Source organism: Harmonia axyridis, chromosome 3 (assembly GCF_914767665.1).
Source record: "Harmonia axyridis chromosome 3, icHarAxyr1.1, whole genome shotgun sequence".
NCBI lineage: Eukaryota > Metazoa > Arthropoda > Insecta > Coleoptera > Coccinellidae > Harmonia > Harmonia axyridis.
Genome location: NC_059503.1, coordinates 7,895,215 through 7,912,881, shown reverse-complemented (window position 1 = coordinate 7,912,881; position 17,667 = coordinate 7,895,215). Strand labels below are relative to the sequence as shown.

The following is a 17,667-nucleotide window of genomic DNA, read 5'->3' as shown; positions in this document are numbered from 1 at the left end:
GATTGAACGTATGGAAAATATTATCTTATCAATGTTCATGGGAAATAGTTTGAGATAGAATAAATCCGTTCAAATGATAGCGTATTTTCCAATCTATTCCCGAAATATAAAATGCAATCCAGGTATAGAAAATTTTAAAGAAATATATAGGAAACAATAACAAGACGAATCGACACAATCTCGCAAAATCGCGAGATATTCATCTTCTCCACATCCCAGCGGCAGAGGGCGCAATATTTCAAACTTCCCCCGATCAACCCCCAATATTGAAAACCAATCCAGGAAGTGCTACATCGACCCGAGAAAAAAGGTTTCTAGGGAAACACTTCAAATTTCGAGTATCACTCGTATCATCCATCCTTTCATCGTTCATTTCATTTTGGAAGACCGGATGCCAGTGGCTGGCGTGGTGAATCACAACAGGGACGTGCAAAAAATATCGAATTTGTCGCATGCTAGCATGGGGGTGGGGGGTTGAATGACCACCGGCACGTTTGTCAAAGATGCCGCCACGTAAACCGCAATAAAGCGGTAGCTTCCTTTGTTTTTCATGTCGTTGAGCCCGGTTTTTCGAAGGGAAAAGTTTTCGATCGAAAGATTTGAAATTTTACGCGAAAGCTAAGCAGCGTTGGGCGAGATCAATGTCTGGATGAGTGACCGATTTGTTGTTATTTATGTTGGACATTTTTTGGAATTTGATCATTTGCAGAGGGAACGACCAAGTAACGTGTGTTTTTTTAGAGCTATAGAACATTAAATTGCAATAAAACAACGATGGATTAATCGATTGACATGAATTTCATTTATCCGCAAGATAATCTTGTGGCATTACATTTTAAGTATGAATTCTGGCTTATGACCGCCACGGCTGGCTCGGATGTAGTCCAATCTGGACGTCCTATTTTCGATGACTTTTTCCAACATTTGTGGCCGTAAATCGGCAATAACACGGCTAATGTTGTTTCCAAATGGTCAAGCGTTTGTGGCTTACCCGCATAGACCAATGACTTTACATAGCCCCACAGAAAGTAGTCTAGCGGTGTTAAATCACAAGATCTTGGAGGCCAATTCACAGGTCCAAAACGTGAAATTAGGCGGTCACCAAACGTGTCTTTCAATAAATCGATTGTGGCACAAGCTGTGTGACATGTTGCGCCGTCTTGTTGGAACCACAGCTCCTGGACATCATGGTTGTTCAATTCAGGAATAAAAAAGTTAGTAATCATGGCTCTATACCGATCACCGTTGACTGTAACGTTCTGGCCATCATCGTTTTTGAAGAAGTACGGACCAATGATTCTACCAGCCCATAAAGCGCACCAAACAGTCAGTTTTTCTGGATGTAACGGTGTTTGGACATACACTTGAGGATTAGCTTCACTCCAAATGCGGCAGTTTTGTTTGTTGACGTAGCCATTCAACCAGAAGTGCGCTTCATCGCTAAACAAAATAAAATGGACGTAGTGCGCGATACTTATTCCGCACAGAACCATTATTTTCGAATTAAAATTGCACTATTTTTAAGCGTTGTTCAGGCATGAGTCTATTCATGATGAATTGCCAAACCAAACTGAGAATAAATCACTTGACAGCTGTTAAATCGGTCGCCATCTTGAACAGTAATGCCAACTTAAAGTTCTATACCTAACGTGACCATTTATTTTTTTCATCAGAGCGGGACATTTACATAAAAATAGATGAAAGAACAAAAAAAATTGAGTCCAGAGCGGGACACTAGACTGAGTAACGCAAAAACAAGACTTTAAAGAGAAAAGGTGTACAAATCAAATGATTTCAATCAGAATTAATAAAAATTATAACTAACAAAAAAAACTTGTGATGAAGGACGAATGAAACAAAAAAGAACTGAAAAAAGGGTTCAATACAAGCAAACAAATTACCATTAACATTAAAAATGAATAGATATATTTAAGTGAAAACAATTTAGGCATGAGATTACACGAAACAAATAACAATAAATCAGAGAAAATGAAGAGATAAACAACAAAAGAATAAGAACAACTGGAAAAGCAATACCAATCATCGAAAAAAAAATATCAAAAACTTATGTGCAACATTGTAACAACGAAGGAGTCAAATAACAAACCGAGTAATAATCAGCATTAAAACTGAATGGGAATATTACTAAAACTGTTATCATCTTATTCATATGAATGAATAAACAAAAAACAAACAACAATCAATATTAAGATAAATGAAAAATCAATCACCATTATTTTTGTACTTTTCGGTGGAGCAAATCTGTTTCAATATATCTGGTCTAGTTTTCAAATACGAATAAAGCTCATTACATGTTTTTTTGATGTCAACTTTTGTAAATAGAATGGCCTTCAATACTGCAACACTTAACTGCGTTTTTTCAATTGACCATATTTTATTCATCAGAGAGAAAATTCTCTCTACAGGAGCGTTACTTCCAGGCAGGCACATAACATACTCAGAAATGATATGAAAGATTTCACAGGGGATATTATTGGCACGGAAATGCAGGAACAGTTCTACCCATCGTTGTTCAGAGGCGATATTCTCAGCATTCCAGTTGGTGATTTTCTCATCTGTAAGATATTTTGAAATGAGGGAAAACTCTTCAAATGCTTCTGTATCCTGGCTGCAGCTAATAAAACCCTGAGTGATCAGTATATCCACTACCTTCTGAACTTCTTCCCAAGTCATTCTTTTGTTCAAGTTGACCCATTCGAATATCTCTAGTTCTATATTGAACTGACACCATTGGTCCAAGTATTCCTTACTCGTTTTATAGAACTCGGAAGCCACAGTTTTAATGTCTCATCACATTATTAGGCCGCCGTTAGACGATTCCGCCAAATTTTGATAGTGGATTCTTTGAAAAAGCGGGACATTTTTGCCCTCGCTGGGGACAGCGGGACAAGCAGCTTCAAAGCGGGACTGTCCCGCCCCAAGCGGGACGTATGGTCACTATATCTATACCTCGAAAAAAAACACCCTATACAGATTGTTCTGACATCTTATATCTTAGTCAGTGCATTTCTGAGAAATTTTTACATACACATACACATGCTATGAGTATTGATGTATATTCAATTGTTTGATTGATATGTCCGAAGCTGACTAACAGCTGACATGAATTTTAAATTATCATTACATTCGTCTTATCAGGTTGGATTTCACTACATTCGGAGAAAACTGTAGTCATCAGTAATTGAAGTGGTACAATCTGTAGAACAAACATTACACTGTCAATAATTTGATATGATTTTTCGAAATTTACTATATTGTTGCACGGGATTGTTACGATTTGTCTTCTATGTCATTTGTGGACTAATGAGATTGTGAAACGTAGGGTAAAAAGTAAAAGGTACCAACATTATCAATAATCGATCGTTTTTTCGATTACATACTCATATGCACGTGTTTTTAATAAAGTTGATTCATCGAAGGGAGTCAATTTAGCTTTAATGAAGGAGCGATTGAAAGGTTGAAGCCTATTAGGAAAGCAAAGACGAAAATCTCTACAAAAAAGGTATTGAAAGGTCAGAGGAGTGTCTTAATACATGTATCACTCTTGAAGCTGACCATGTAGATTAAAGTCGAATTTTTGAAAAAATAGTCTTTTTACTGCTTGGGCCCATAACTTATTGACTAAAGTGATAATGCAGGTATGTTCCAGCACCTACTCGCCAATCAAAGAAGGCGTAGGTCGAAGAAATCTAATGGTCCCATTCATACCAGAATTGCCGTTAATTAGCCTCTAGGATCATAAAGGTCCATTTACCGAAGCACGGTTTCCTTTGTTATCGCTTAATGAGTCTGTTAACTGGCTGAGAATTTTTGAAATGATTTTATGACAAGATGTTCAAAGGCAAGGAGGAAATCTTAATTAACAAACTGTATGCCGTCATCCATAAGACTGCAGAAATTATGATTTATTAGGGTCGGTCATAAGTCTCATGTATGTGAACACTTAACAAATAGACGTTTTTAGAGGTTGGATATTTTTCCTCTTTCCATATTCTAAGAGTGTAGTGGTTATAAGCGAACGACCTGCTGTATATCTCTGTCTAGTCTATTGAAGATTCAATTTGTTTGAAATATTCAATCTGCTCAAGAGGTACACTACTACTCGTATACCTACTTCGTGTCCAATATGGCTGTCATTAGTGTAATTGTCTTCACGTGTTTTGGTTACATGAAGCTTATGAAATATGAAATAACATCACGTAGTTGCCATTTGCTGTCGCCTCTAACTGTAAAGAGCTTTATTTTTGCGCCAAAGTAGCTTTCTTGAACCCACCCTGAATTCCGAAAGTGTGATGGATGCAATTAGCATCTGCTTGCTTTGTTTGAAGGCTCTAATTAGCTTTGTCCAAAACATATCAAAAATAGTATAGGTGTACGAAAAACATAAATGTAAAACTCAAAAATATTATAGGCATACGAAAAACTTAAATGTAAAACTTACATTAAATGATAGTAATGATAGATAAATATTTTCGAATACAACACTAAAATATAACTCTAGTCTAGAAGAATCTAAACTAGAATTCCAAGCCTCCCCAAACTTGTCTTTCAACCTTCAAGATGATAATGCCTTTTCTCGTTTGTGAATGGACATCGATGTTCGTTCACATTTACATATTATAAAGGATAAAATAAATCCCTCCTCGTGTATTCGTACCCTTTTATTAGTGCCTCTACTCATCTGGCTCATCAAAATGCAGACAACGATATCAGAAGCAAGTATTATTTACAATATACAACTAGAATTCGTGACAGTTTTACCACCTCATAAAACTGTTACATTGTACAGAATAGCAAAATAGCATAACAAGAAATTGTCGGTAAGGTTGTTGGGGATTTGAAAGTCAAATTATTGCAACAAGATCAATAAAGGGAGTTTGAAGTTATGTACTACGAAATATTCTCGATGTATCTAAAGCCCGCCACTCACGAAGCGTTTCTTCCAGCGTTTGGTAGCTAGCGTCGAAGAGATTCCAGTCGGGCAGTCAAGTTCATACTCTGATTAACAGTCGTACGGCCGTGTCCCGAGCTGTCTGACTGGAATCTCTTCGACGCTTGCTACCAAACGCTGGAAGAAACGCTTCGTGAGTGGCGGGCATTATAATTTAATATGTAAAATATACGCTTACTGAAGTCAATATTTCAAATAATTTAAGATTATATTGTCGAGAAAAAGGATACAGCTGAGACTATTCTATTAAAAGCCCGAATAAGAAGATTATCTCTGAAATACTAGTAATTAATCTCTCTTATCAGGTATCTGAATGATATATCGATATACATATATCCACTATCATGTCTCCCTCCAGACTGTCTGAAAAAGGTTTCGTCTTCTTGATTTCAAGTGTCCAATGTTTAACATTATCTTGACTACACCCCCACACTCTGGGGAATCCTTATTTTTAATTAATTGTCGAAGTCCCCATTGTAACTGGCACCGACCAAGTAATTTGTGAAATAAACACGAAATGGGTGGGCGAACTTATTCCAATGAGATACGGCTTTGTCTCGAGTCGAAGGGTATTGTATTTTTTCGACAAGTTAATGGAGATCTTTACGCTATCTAGACACTGACGGAGCCGACAACAACCCAGAGATTGCCTCGTCGAGAATAATAATGGATTAAATGCTCTCGGAAGTGTGTAAAATATAACAGGAGAGAAAATTAACGGTCCACGGATAACGCTCTGAGGTACTCCACATCGAGTCGATGTGATCTTGTATATGTCTTCGAATTACGATAAAAGTTCATCCAAAACCACACTTTCTTCTCGATATTATTCCCGATTTGGTTTTACGATCGAGTTATGTTAGCAACCTCTTGGTAATGACATTCCTTGCCGTCTTCTCCAGCCACCACAGCATCCTTATCTAACCGCATTCTCTAGCAAACCCACATGACCAACCAGGGATAAAGATAAATCATTCAATGTTCCAATAGTGTTGAGGAATGTGTAGATCTGATAAGACCATGCCGATAGCAGGAATATTCACCTGAAAATATTCAATTGAACGCAGCCATAATTATATGCAGTGTTGAGACGGGGAGAAAGAAGATGGAACTAGAGATCTCGTCAATTAGCAGCAATTTTTACGCGTTGTTGTCGTGATATGTGTCAGTTAATTTGGTTTTATTGGATGTCGTGGTAGTTTCCAAGGAATTGATAGTCAAGGAGTCGTCTTGTTATGTTTATTTGTGTATAATATAGTCGGCAAGTATTTATTCAAGCATAGAAATTTCAGATTATACTTCTCTGAAGAACCGATAGGTATAAATTCATTCTTCTTGACTTTTTTTGTTAATTTCTAGGATTCCACACAGTTTATTGGGAGGAGGATTATGTTTGGGTCTTTCTTGTTCGAAGAAGTTGGCTTCAGCGTTACAATGATTCGTAACTGGTGACTGTGTTGGTTTGAGAAATGTTTGCCCCCAAAAATCGAGAAATTCGGTGAACATCATGATCCAGAGATATTCTGGTTTCTCCAAGATGGTGCAGCAATGCACACAGCCCTTCACCCACGTGACCCACACGTTCTCCAGATTTGGAACCCTTGGATTTTCATCTGTGGAAGTATCTGAAAACCAAAATTTTCAAACACCTTTCACCTGAAGAAAGAATTCGCTCAAATCACCATCGTCAGTCTGGAGAATGACATGCAAAACTTTGAAGACTTGATTTGTGTATTGCCTGCCAAGACCATCATTGACACTTGTTTTCAAGATCCCTTTGAAATATTATATCTAGAGTAGACTACCTATCGTCTGAATCTTATCCGAATAGAATAAAAGGTTACTTATATTATTAGAAGGGTATTTAGAATGGCATTTTCACTTCCGCGTATCCACAACACTTTCAGACTGATAACAGTTGGCTAAAGAACGACGAAATGGACGAGAAAACAGACCACTGCGAAGCTCTTTATGCTTGATAAGTGCTTATTCTTCTGAAACAATAATTTTCTCATAAACTCCTAAAAAACTCGTTCCAAATTTGATCGTTGAAAAGATAAAAAATAAAAAGGAGAAGCAATATGTTTAATTCATTTTCCACTCGAAATTCTTCATGTTATTCTCTTTGAAAACGGTAGCAACGAACCCATTATAAAATTTACCAGAATATCAGGTAGAACCAAGACCATAAAAATTCACTGAAATTACGTGTTATCATCGCCTAACAACTGTATGATGCATTCCCTGAACACCTTGTACTCTTCTGCTCTATATTCAACCAAAAAAAAAACCTTCGCTGACGCAGTTAATTGACGTACGATTAAAATGATTGAATTAAATTAAACGCTCGTGGGAATTGGTATTAATTATGGAAGTTTTCAAGTCGATATCCTCATCAATTTGCAACAGATGAACCTGTCAGTTCCGGATTTTAATAACTGTTGCGATATATACAGAGTTGTGTTTGTAACACGCCTACAGAAAGTCTAGACTGGGAGATTATCGCAGCCATTTCGCATGTATGTTGGTTTATTCTGATTGATTACGATATAAATCGAGTTTTTGCCAGTAAATGTTGATGGCTTGGGATGATAGCAGTTGTTTATTTGATTTCATGCAGCTGAACGCATTGGAAACAGTTGGTGTTTCCTTATAGAGTTATGACATTGGTCTATAACTTTTAAGGGAGCTCATAAAGCTTGAACATCATTGTATAACATACTGATTCTTTTCTGACCCTTTTCCAAATTACGAAAGAATATTGTGGGTCCTAGAAAGTACCCCGGTAGGACACCGTCTCAAATATATTGTTCCTTTTTACGGAATGTCATTAGGGATTCATCAAGCCAAGTAGCTTGACATTTTAACCAACTACTCGACTTGAAAATCAAGCTTGTGAAAAATTACATACTTGAGCTTGACTTGACTTGATTTTAGATATTCATTGCTTGACTTGATATCAAGTCAAGCTCAAGCCAAGCTGTGATTCCCTAATTCTAAAAGAAAATTTTGGTACCTAGAAAAGACCCCGGTGGCACACCATTTCAAATACGTTGTTTCTCTGTAGAATGTCATGAGCTTTTCTGTTTGTCATTCAAGTTGGAAATGAATGTTTTCGATCAAATTAATCTCACTATGGTATCTTGCCACAGATTGATTATCCAGTTTCATATCTTATAATTGCTTTCGGAAAATCAAATTACTCCGCATTTCCAAGGAAACCATAAGGTTAACAAACCGCGAAATCAATTTTCCAACAAGAAATTGCTTGTTATAATTGCTAACCATAAAGGATATTGGATAAAGCACACCCTACCCCATTCTATATCTTATTCCTCATTTTCCGATTCCTTAATTCCATTGAAACGTCTCCAGCTTGAGAAATGTCCTCCCTGGAAAATAATCGAAAGATTACCCGATCTATAAATCGCTTCTGTCAGCTGAAGAATGTTGATTGAATCTTAAATCTTGGACAAGAAATTGGAAATATCCACTTATAGGTATTACCAGTGGTATTAGTTTTAATATATGCGTTTGATATCCCGTGGTAAATACCACGTTGCGTCATTGGTATCTTGATCATCGGCGGCTGAGCTTTGTTGCTTCAAAGTGCATAATTTGTTGATTTAACATTAATAGAAGTGCAACGTTTCGAAGAAAAATTGAATTCTAACGGGTGTTTTTTTTCGAGGTATATAACTTTAAGTTGGCATTACTGTTCGAGATGGCGACCGATTTAACAGCTGTCAAGTGATTTATTCTCAGTTTGGTTTGGCAATTCATCATGAATAGACTCACGCCTGACCAACGCTTGCAAATAGTGCAATTTTATTTCGAAAATAATGGTTCTGTGCGGAATACGTATTGCGCACTACGTCCATTTTATTTCGTTTAGCGATGAAGCGCACTTCTGGTTGAATGGCTACGTCAACAAACAAAACTGCCGCATTTGGAGTGAAGCTAATCCTCAAGTGTATATCGAATCACCGTTAGATCCAGAAAATCTGACTGTTTGGTCCGTACTTCTTCAAAAACGATGATGGCCAGAACGTTACATTCAGTGGTGATCGGTATAGAGCCATGATTACTAACTTTTTCATTCCTGAATTGAACAACCATGATGTCCAGGAGCTGTGGTTCCAACAAGACGGCGCAACATGTCACACAGCTCGTGCCACAATTGATTTATTGAAAGACACGTTTGGTGACCGCCTAATTTCACGTTTTGGACCTGTGAATTGGCCTCTAAGATCTTGTGATTCAACACCGCTAGACTACTTTCTGTAGGGCTATGTAAAGTCATTGGTCTATGCGGATAAGCCACAAACCCTTGACCATTTGGAAGACAACATTCGCCGTGTTATTGCCGATATACGGCCACAAATGTTGGAAAAAGTAATCGAAAATTGGACGTCCAGATTGGACTACATCCGAGCCAGCCGTGGCGGTCGTATGCCAGAAATCATATTTAAAATGTAATGCCACAAGATTATCTTGCGGATAAATAAAATTCATGTCAATCAAATAATCCATCGTTGTTTTATTGCAATTTAAAGTTCTATAGCTCTAAAAAAACACCCTTTACTAGTCACATCACGTTATTACAGTTTTCAGATACAATACTACCACTAAAAAACAAATTAATAGAAGCCTACTCTTTTTTTCTGAAGATCTTTTTTCTCAGTCCAATTATTTGAATTAAATAAAACGTCCTTTGTTGAAACCGGGAAAATTTTCAATTCTTCCTCTAATCCGAAGCCTCTGCCTGTAATTTACAATTACAGCACCTACTGCCCTCGTTTATTTGGTTAATTAAAAAAAGTAAAGCTTAGCAGAGTAAAACCTGCGGCACAATATTCACCAGATATTAAGGTTTTTATGGCGAAAGCAAACAGGACTTTTAAAAATGACCATTCAGTATTATGAAAGAACATTCGTTGAAGTTTACTATCAACCGTTTCAAAGAGGGGGACAAGTATGCAAATTTGTACAGGGCCGTATTTCGAATCTATAAAAACACGGTTGGAAATATGCATTTGCTCTAGGATGGGATTTTTAAGTGTTAGTCGGTTATTGACCTTGATGACACAAAGAATTTGATGATGGTTAGGAAGAACTTTCACAGGCATGCTACCGGTTAGTTACAAAGATCATCTGAAGGGCACACTGATGTAGGTATTTTTACCACAAAAAAATGTTAGATAAACTTCAAGAAATTCCAAAAATTTCGGAGTTTCCTGCATTTTTGATAGAAGTGGCAACGTCACAATTTTTTGTGAAAATTATTATTCGTTCTTCATGGGTTGAACCGGATCCAAAAATTTTCAGGATTTTTGGATAACTCGAAAACAGCTTGTATATTCTCGATCAATATCTTACTTCATAGCAGAGCTCCTACCTCCATCGATTTTTTGAAAATGTAGTTTGTTCACAACAAAATAACCAAAAAAATTTCGGAAAAAGTGGAAAACTGAAAAATCGTTTATGGTTCTCATCAATGTCAAATTTGAGACAGTATATCCACATATTTCATATAAATTTCAGGCAGATATCTTCAAATTACGGCCTGTAGCGTGTTCACAAGAAAGCGTTACACATAAATAGAAATACGCACGCTATTTTTTTGTTGTATTCTGAATATACGTCCTGAAACAAATTTCGTTATAATTTTTTTTTAATTCTGATTGAAGCCTTGCTTAGACTTTTGTTCACAAGCAACCCTTTCGTTGTTAAAAATGACTCTCATTTTATCAATGGCAGCTGAATCGAACCCTGTGTTAGGGGTTGATTAGACCAGTGGTCATCATTAGTAACGAAGTCCAAAGCTTAGTTGAAGGGCAGATGTTCCAATTCAGCCGTTTCTGTGCACGTGCATCCTCTTAAAATGAATTCGCAATACAATCAATATTAATATAGCCATTATTGAATGTTGGTTCTACAATAGCAAGAAGTTTATAAGCACGTTCAGTACTCAGATAAATTCGCGAAACTTTCATACAGAACCTACTTTTCGCTTCTTTTGGAAAATGTGCTCAATCTGAAAAAGATATCGAACATCACGTTCGTATTACATAAAAAAATCTCCTCTGTACCTGTTTCAGCAGAATGGTTGGAGGAGTACAGATTCCGAACAAGATCTAAACCTTAGAATAATATTGAGCTGTATCATAAAGCATAATCTGCGCGACGTCATTGATGACGTCATCCATTAGATGAAATTCCGATTTAGCTATCTCTTTGAAATGTATCTTTTCGATTGCACATTCTTCATGGAATATTAATGCAAATTGAGTATATCCACTCTAATGTGCATAAGAAAAGATATGTTCTAAATAATCATATATTATAAACTAATATTTCCTTATACCTCGATCAAATCTCAACCATCTCATTTCAAACTTTCTAGTCTCCAAAACCACAACGGTAAAACAACCGCAAACAAAGAGGTGAAGTTTCGCAAGGATATTAAGTTACCCTTCCTGTGAACAATTTTTTTTATTTCGAATGAGTATCTCTCCTTACTATGTTTCCACTCTCTCATTATTCCTTTTCTGTCTTGTGGGATATTAATTGCTCGACTTGTTTAGCGAGGTGGTTTATCTCTAGTTTTTGGGGCAGAAAAGTGGGTCGAACTTTTAAGTGCTTTTATCTATGCTGCCGTTGGGGGGATAGAGCAAGATATTGGAAAATTGTTCAGGGTTCCCTGGAGTTTATCGATTTAGATTCAATAAACGAGGAAAATTTCCATTAAATGGGAATTTAAAGATGAAGTAGTCGTTTAGCTGCAAACTACCAATAGGTTCGTACAAGTTTGGAATTGAAAAAGACAGCTCCGAAGTAATTTCCACGAAATGTATTCAATTCATAAAGTATACAGGGTGTTTCAAATTAAGTCAGCACCATTGCTAACTCCGTTATTATTGATGCTACGATGTCGGTTAAATGGTCAAACTGGTAGCATTTTTAGTGGTCTTCTCGATGCCGAAAACAAAACAAAAATTGACAGTCGCGTTGTCATAATATTTCATAAAATGATATTTTTTTTCAATGGAACACTCTATATATTTTCATGCATTTCGATTCGTAATAACATTCTCAACAACAAAGCTCTTTTGACTTTTTTTCGTAAAGGTGAAACTAAGACAGTTGTATTAATAGGAAACATTTATAACAAACGGATTTGATAAAGCGCTATAAAATATCGAGTAAATGGTCAAAAACACCGCCTTCTTGTTGAACACATATTTGAGCCCTCTTATTGACACTATTGATTCACAAAATGAATGCGGCTAGCGGAATGGCTTTAAGATGGAAATTATCGTTTTGTCTATTAATATCAAATAGCTTAGTGGTGTCGATTGAGTGGTGCTACATGATGATCACGGGTTCCACGAGTTCACATCCTAGCGCACTTTTTCCTTTTTACTGTCTTATTTTGCTATTATTAATAAAATATTGTCATTCGTATAAGTACAAAAAATGGTTGTTTGAACAATCATGAGGTTTATTCGCCAAAACAAATAAATTTTTAGTACTAGTGAAAGAAATAAATATTTCAAAATAAGTCGCTCATTTTCCACTTTAGGAAGAAAGGTGATATGAGCTTTGTTGTTGAGAATGTTATTACGAATCGAAATGCATGAAAAAATATAGGGTGTTCCATTGCAAAAATTTCATTTTATGAAATATTTTGACAACGCGACTGTCAATTTTTGTTTTGTTTTCGGCATCGAGAAGACCACCAAAAATGCTACTAGTTTGCCCATTTAACCGACATCGTAGCATCAATAATAACGGAGTTAGCAATGGTGCCGACTTAATTTGAAACACCCTGTATAATCATCGGAATTACATTCAGAGGATTCAGTAGTATGAACGATGAAACAATTTCAGAAGCAGAAGCTTCGAAAATTGTGATCACGATTCTGAATGCAATATTATAACGTCCAACTAATACCTATCTACATCATCAAGTTATTTTCATATTCTGAAACAGGAAATTGTAGTTTAAAATCAAAACCATGAGCCAGCAAAGCGTAAAATACATGTGAAATTACCTAGAATTGAATATGTATAGAGATCTGAAGGAATCACGTAATATCCAATTGAAAATGTTAAAAGGTGTGAATTGTATTATTATAGTATTGCGATCGACATAATAATACATTCATCACCATTATTCTGGAAAAGCTAAATTTTAGATGAATTCACCTAAGACCCATACTGAATGTCCATCCTGAAATTCATCAAAATCGGATTAGAATTGTCGAAGGTAAGGCTGGTAAAAATGAGTGTTGACACACAGACCGACAGACACCAAACCAAAGCTAAAATTTTGAATTTTTTCATCCCAAAAGTGATCACAATGATTCCACCACCTTCTGAAGACTCGAAAGCAACAAAAAAATCCATATAACGTACGTGGTCAGAATTGATTATCTACAGAAGACCTTCTCCACAATTTTCGTCACATCATTCTCTTCCGTTATTTCCAATTATATCTCATTAGGTGGGATGCTGGTTCCATAACTCATCCAAACGAATTAAAATCACTTCGAAACTGTGTGGTTATCACGATTTCGGATAAGGATATACAGTAGATTACGTTGATTGAATTAAGGAGTCGAATTTTCTATTTATTCTACAGTCAACCGAGTTGAACTTGATGCGTGGGTTCGTTTTAATTGAATTAGAGGATGACCGAGCGATTTTATCGCTCTTTTGGATGATTGAAATAATAGGGCACGTTCCAACCTAGACAAACAGAAGGACATTCTTCTATTCTACTTCACAAACAATAATTTCGTAATGACAGGTTCCACTAGGTTGGGATTCGGGCAACACTGATGGAATCATCAGTAGGACACTCAATGTTCCCTGCCATATACACCCTCCATATCCATATTTGTGTGTCAAGAGGTGGTTGGAACATTTCTGGGTTTTTTTCTCCTAAAATTTATCGGATGAATACGTCATTTTCATTTGTATCTCCAACACCCTTCAAAATCCGAATATATAGCTCGAAATTCAATTTGTGCTTGTAATTAATGACTTGAAGTCAGAGCTGTCTGCGAAATTCAAAAATGAGTGTTCATAAAATAAATAGTACTTGTTGGAGAGTTTCACAGTGCAAGAGGAAGTTCATTTTATGCATAATAGTCTTTCCGGATGAAGCTCATTTCTGATTCAAGGATTCTATAGACTAACAAAACTATAATTTTTCAGGTGGCAATTATATGTGACAGATTTATGCGAGTCCCACTAAATTGAACATCGACACACATAAATGAAACAATGATTTAATGCAAAGTTCGAACTGCAATTTGAACCAACTGTGTTATTCAAAACCTAATTAACATACATAATTCATACTTCAGAATGGAATAGTGTTGCTATTAATAAAAAAACTTGATTTGTAAACACACTAAGCAAGATCACAAATTGAGATTTTTCCTTGAGGAGATAAATCCTCCATTTGAACAGAATTATCATTCCTCAAAAATTCCAACAGTCGCTCTAGACGAAACAGCCATCAAACGTTATTATAGATGCCCCAAGCAGAATCTGCAGGACATCATCTCCATAATGATGATCTCCAGAGTAAGAAGTAATGAGTTGGCTTGATCATCAGACGCCATAGTACCTTAGAAAAGATGCAGCATTCAATAATACAGGAACAAAAGGCATTACTCTTACCGAGGAAACATCATCTCTTTAAGAGCAGTCGATCAATCAAGAAAACAAATATTTCATTGAATAGAATTGGCAAGAATAAACGCACGATTGGTTGAGATGGATGGTTTTGTTGAATAAACAAATCTTGAGATGAAGATTGATCGCTTGCAGAAATGTTTGCATATCCTTATTCGAATAAGGCAATCGTCTGTACATGGAGAAATGAGAGTACGCCTGTTACAAATCAAGTGCGTGGGATCCGACATAGATCCTTGTGGAACACACATGCTAACAGAATTCAGTTTGGAATTTTTGTTTATTGAATAATTTTGAACGTTCGTTTTGTCACAAGGTCTGTTATTTTCGAATTTCGAGCCGACAATGATTCCAAACAATAAAGTTTTACCAGAACCATAGAAAATTCAAGATGATATTTCCATGATCACAGATCCGATCGAATTGAGATTTTTTGTTGTATATAGATAATATCCATTTCAAGCTACGTGCGAATTTTTTTGATAAATGAGCGCTTTCATCGACCTCTGTTCTGAATATAGGACAGTATCAATTTCCGTCATTTAGGTACCTCGTTAAAAATGAAAAGAATATTAGTTAGCTGATGCATGACACAATTTTAATTGGCAGAGGTAATTGAATCCACAAAGAGTGGCTGTATGATATCATATTAGGAGAAACGATGCCATTAAAGTGTGGAGGTTGATGCCCTCAAGTAGAAACTGAACTTATTATCTAATCTGAACGTTGCTGACATTTATCTGTTTTTTTTTGTATCCATGTGCTCAAATATGGAGTTGAATTGCATACTTGTGTGGCGCTTGAGCACCTTAAATAGTTATGCAATGATACTTATTGGACGTTTTCTTAATGGATAATTCGAAATTTATACACATCGACGAGGTTTCAACATTCACATAATACAGTATGTTCTTATTGGCACTGAACCAGGACGTTATGATAATTATTCGAATTTTAAAACTGAACTTTTTATATTTCTTTTGGGTTATCGAGTTAAAACGATAATTCTTTTTGGTACTTGAGACATTTTTCCTGACATTTCTTTATTTTTTTCAGGTGAGTTGATATTTACCTTGCTTCATATCAGATCCTAGCATGGGGTCCTTGGTTATTCGTGAGTAGAAACATTGTTGAAGATAATCATCTGTAGAAGAGGTCTTTGGGAAAATTTGACGGGTGACAGCTTCGCCCATTTTCTTCGTTTATAAGTTACAAGAATTTGAAAAAAAATCATATGGAATTAAAAATTGGCAAACTTAACGAAAATTCCAGTTGATATGACAGCTAGAACTTTGTTGATGGTGCACGAATATGCACGAAATAAAAGATTTTTTTCGTTTGTTATGTGATCTGATGAGGCTTCGGTTTCACTAAGGAAGAAATCAACAACGATCATAATCAACACGTGTGGGCGCTACAAAATTCAAAAGCCAATTCATAAAACCAAGACGATTTCAGGAACTTTCAAGTGTCAACTTTTGGGGCCATATTTTCAACAGAAATTTGATGCCAGTAGATGTTATGAATGATCGTTTGAATGCATATTCGTATGGCCACCTCATTTATCGGATCTCAATCCGATAGATTTTTATTTATTCACACAATTTTATTGTTAATAAGAATGATACAATGTTAATAGTTCCAACATATTTCTGACTTTGAGATTTCTAATTCTCGTAACTTCTAAACGAAAACAACTTGGACCTACGTAAATAAGAAAAATGTGCAGAATCATCTGTCAAAGCTTGTCACCCTGTATATTATAGTTGAATTTTCTTATCAAATAATCAAACAAACCTGAACTGAACCTCTTTCAAGATCTCATCCCATTGTAGCATTGATTCGTCACCATTCAAACACCGGAAACGAAATTTTTCAAGTTTAAGGTCATCGTAACGCCTACAAACACGTAAACTCTCATCAAACCCCAAGTTGACATTAAACCGGAGCAAATATAACTTCGAGCACCGTAAAATACGATGAAATATGAACACTTCGGTCTTGAATTCATTGCCAGCTCACGTTCGAAGCCCAAATATTTACACTGATCCAACCGAGCATAATGCCGATTCCGATTTACATTTCTAGTGTGTTGTAGTGTACACATTGTATCACCCTTTAATTCAAATCGTGGGATTTGTCTCGATGTGAATCAATATGAACGTCGAAAGTATCAATGTTGATATGTTCTGATTGATAGCCGATAGGTAATGAACAATTAAAATGAGGTTAGGTCTAGATGGCGACACTTTCGCTCGTCAAATTTTGAAGGATTTGGTACGTCAAAATTAGGATATCTGAAAATGCTGGTGTGTCCACTGATTGGATGTTGGTCAACACAATTCTGGCGACTCAACCACTTCATTCTTGGTATTTTAATTCCCTTCTGGTGGTATTTTATAATATGACCATCTAAGAGGTAGTATACAGGGAATTGTACAAGCTCTATGACAAACTTTGACAGATGATAGTTGTGCTCTTTCTGAAAATTGTTTTCAGTTTGTCGACGTGAGGCCTACCTTCAAGCCGAAGGTAGACATTTCGAACAATTTTTATTATTCATTGTTGAGGAAAGTTGATACAATGTTTAAAATTCAAACATATTTCTAACTAACAAAAAAAAAAATTTTTTTCATAGTCTTGTCACACAACTAAGATGTCTAAGACACTGATGTGCTCACTTACTCTTGAAAAACCTTAAGATTAAACTGGCGACTTTTGAAGGGACCAGCCTTCTTGGGTTTTAATGGTATTGGTTCCGTTTCACTTGATTGCCGCATACTTTCTTAAGGCGGCGCTCAAGTCATCTTTCTGTCAAAGTTGATTTGAGTTTAAATCAACAATAAACTACTTATGACTGAACAAATGAAAATTTTGAAATGATGCCTAATTGGTTAATTCTTTGTATAGCGCCACCTCAAGGAAGAAAAGTAAAAAGCGCACATGCCTAGCCGAGTCGCCAGAATTATCTTGAACAAAATAAC

At 36.1% G+C, this 17,667-nt stretch overlaps 1 protein-coding gene across 2 annotated transcripts in view; it reads left to right on the top strand.

Annotated features, from left to right (window-relative positions):
- Positions 1–17,667, top strand: part of LOC123676115 — a 105,266-nt gene that overhangs the window by 39,130 nt on the left and 48,469 nt on the right. The window contains exon 1 of one of the 2 annotated variants that reach the window (XM_045611826.1): positions 15,740–15,797. The exons of the other annotated variant lie outside the window; for it this stretch is intronic. Coding sequence (XP_045467782.1) covers positions 15,779–15,797 — 19 coding nt within the window. The 5' untranslated portion in view covers positions 15,740–15,778. Of the gene's footprint in view, positions 1–15,739; positions 15,798–17,667 lie in introns of those variants that run through there. 2 annotated transcript variants of the gene reach the window in all.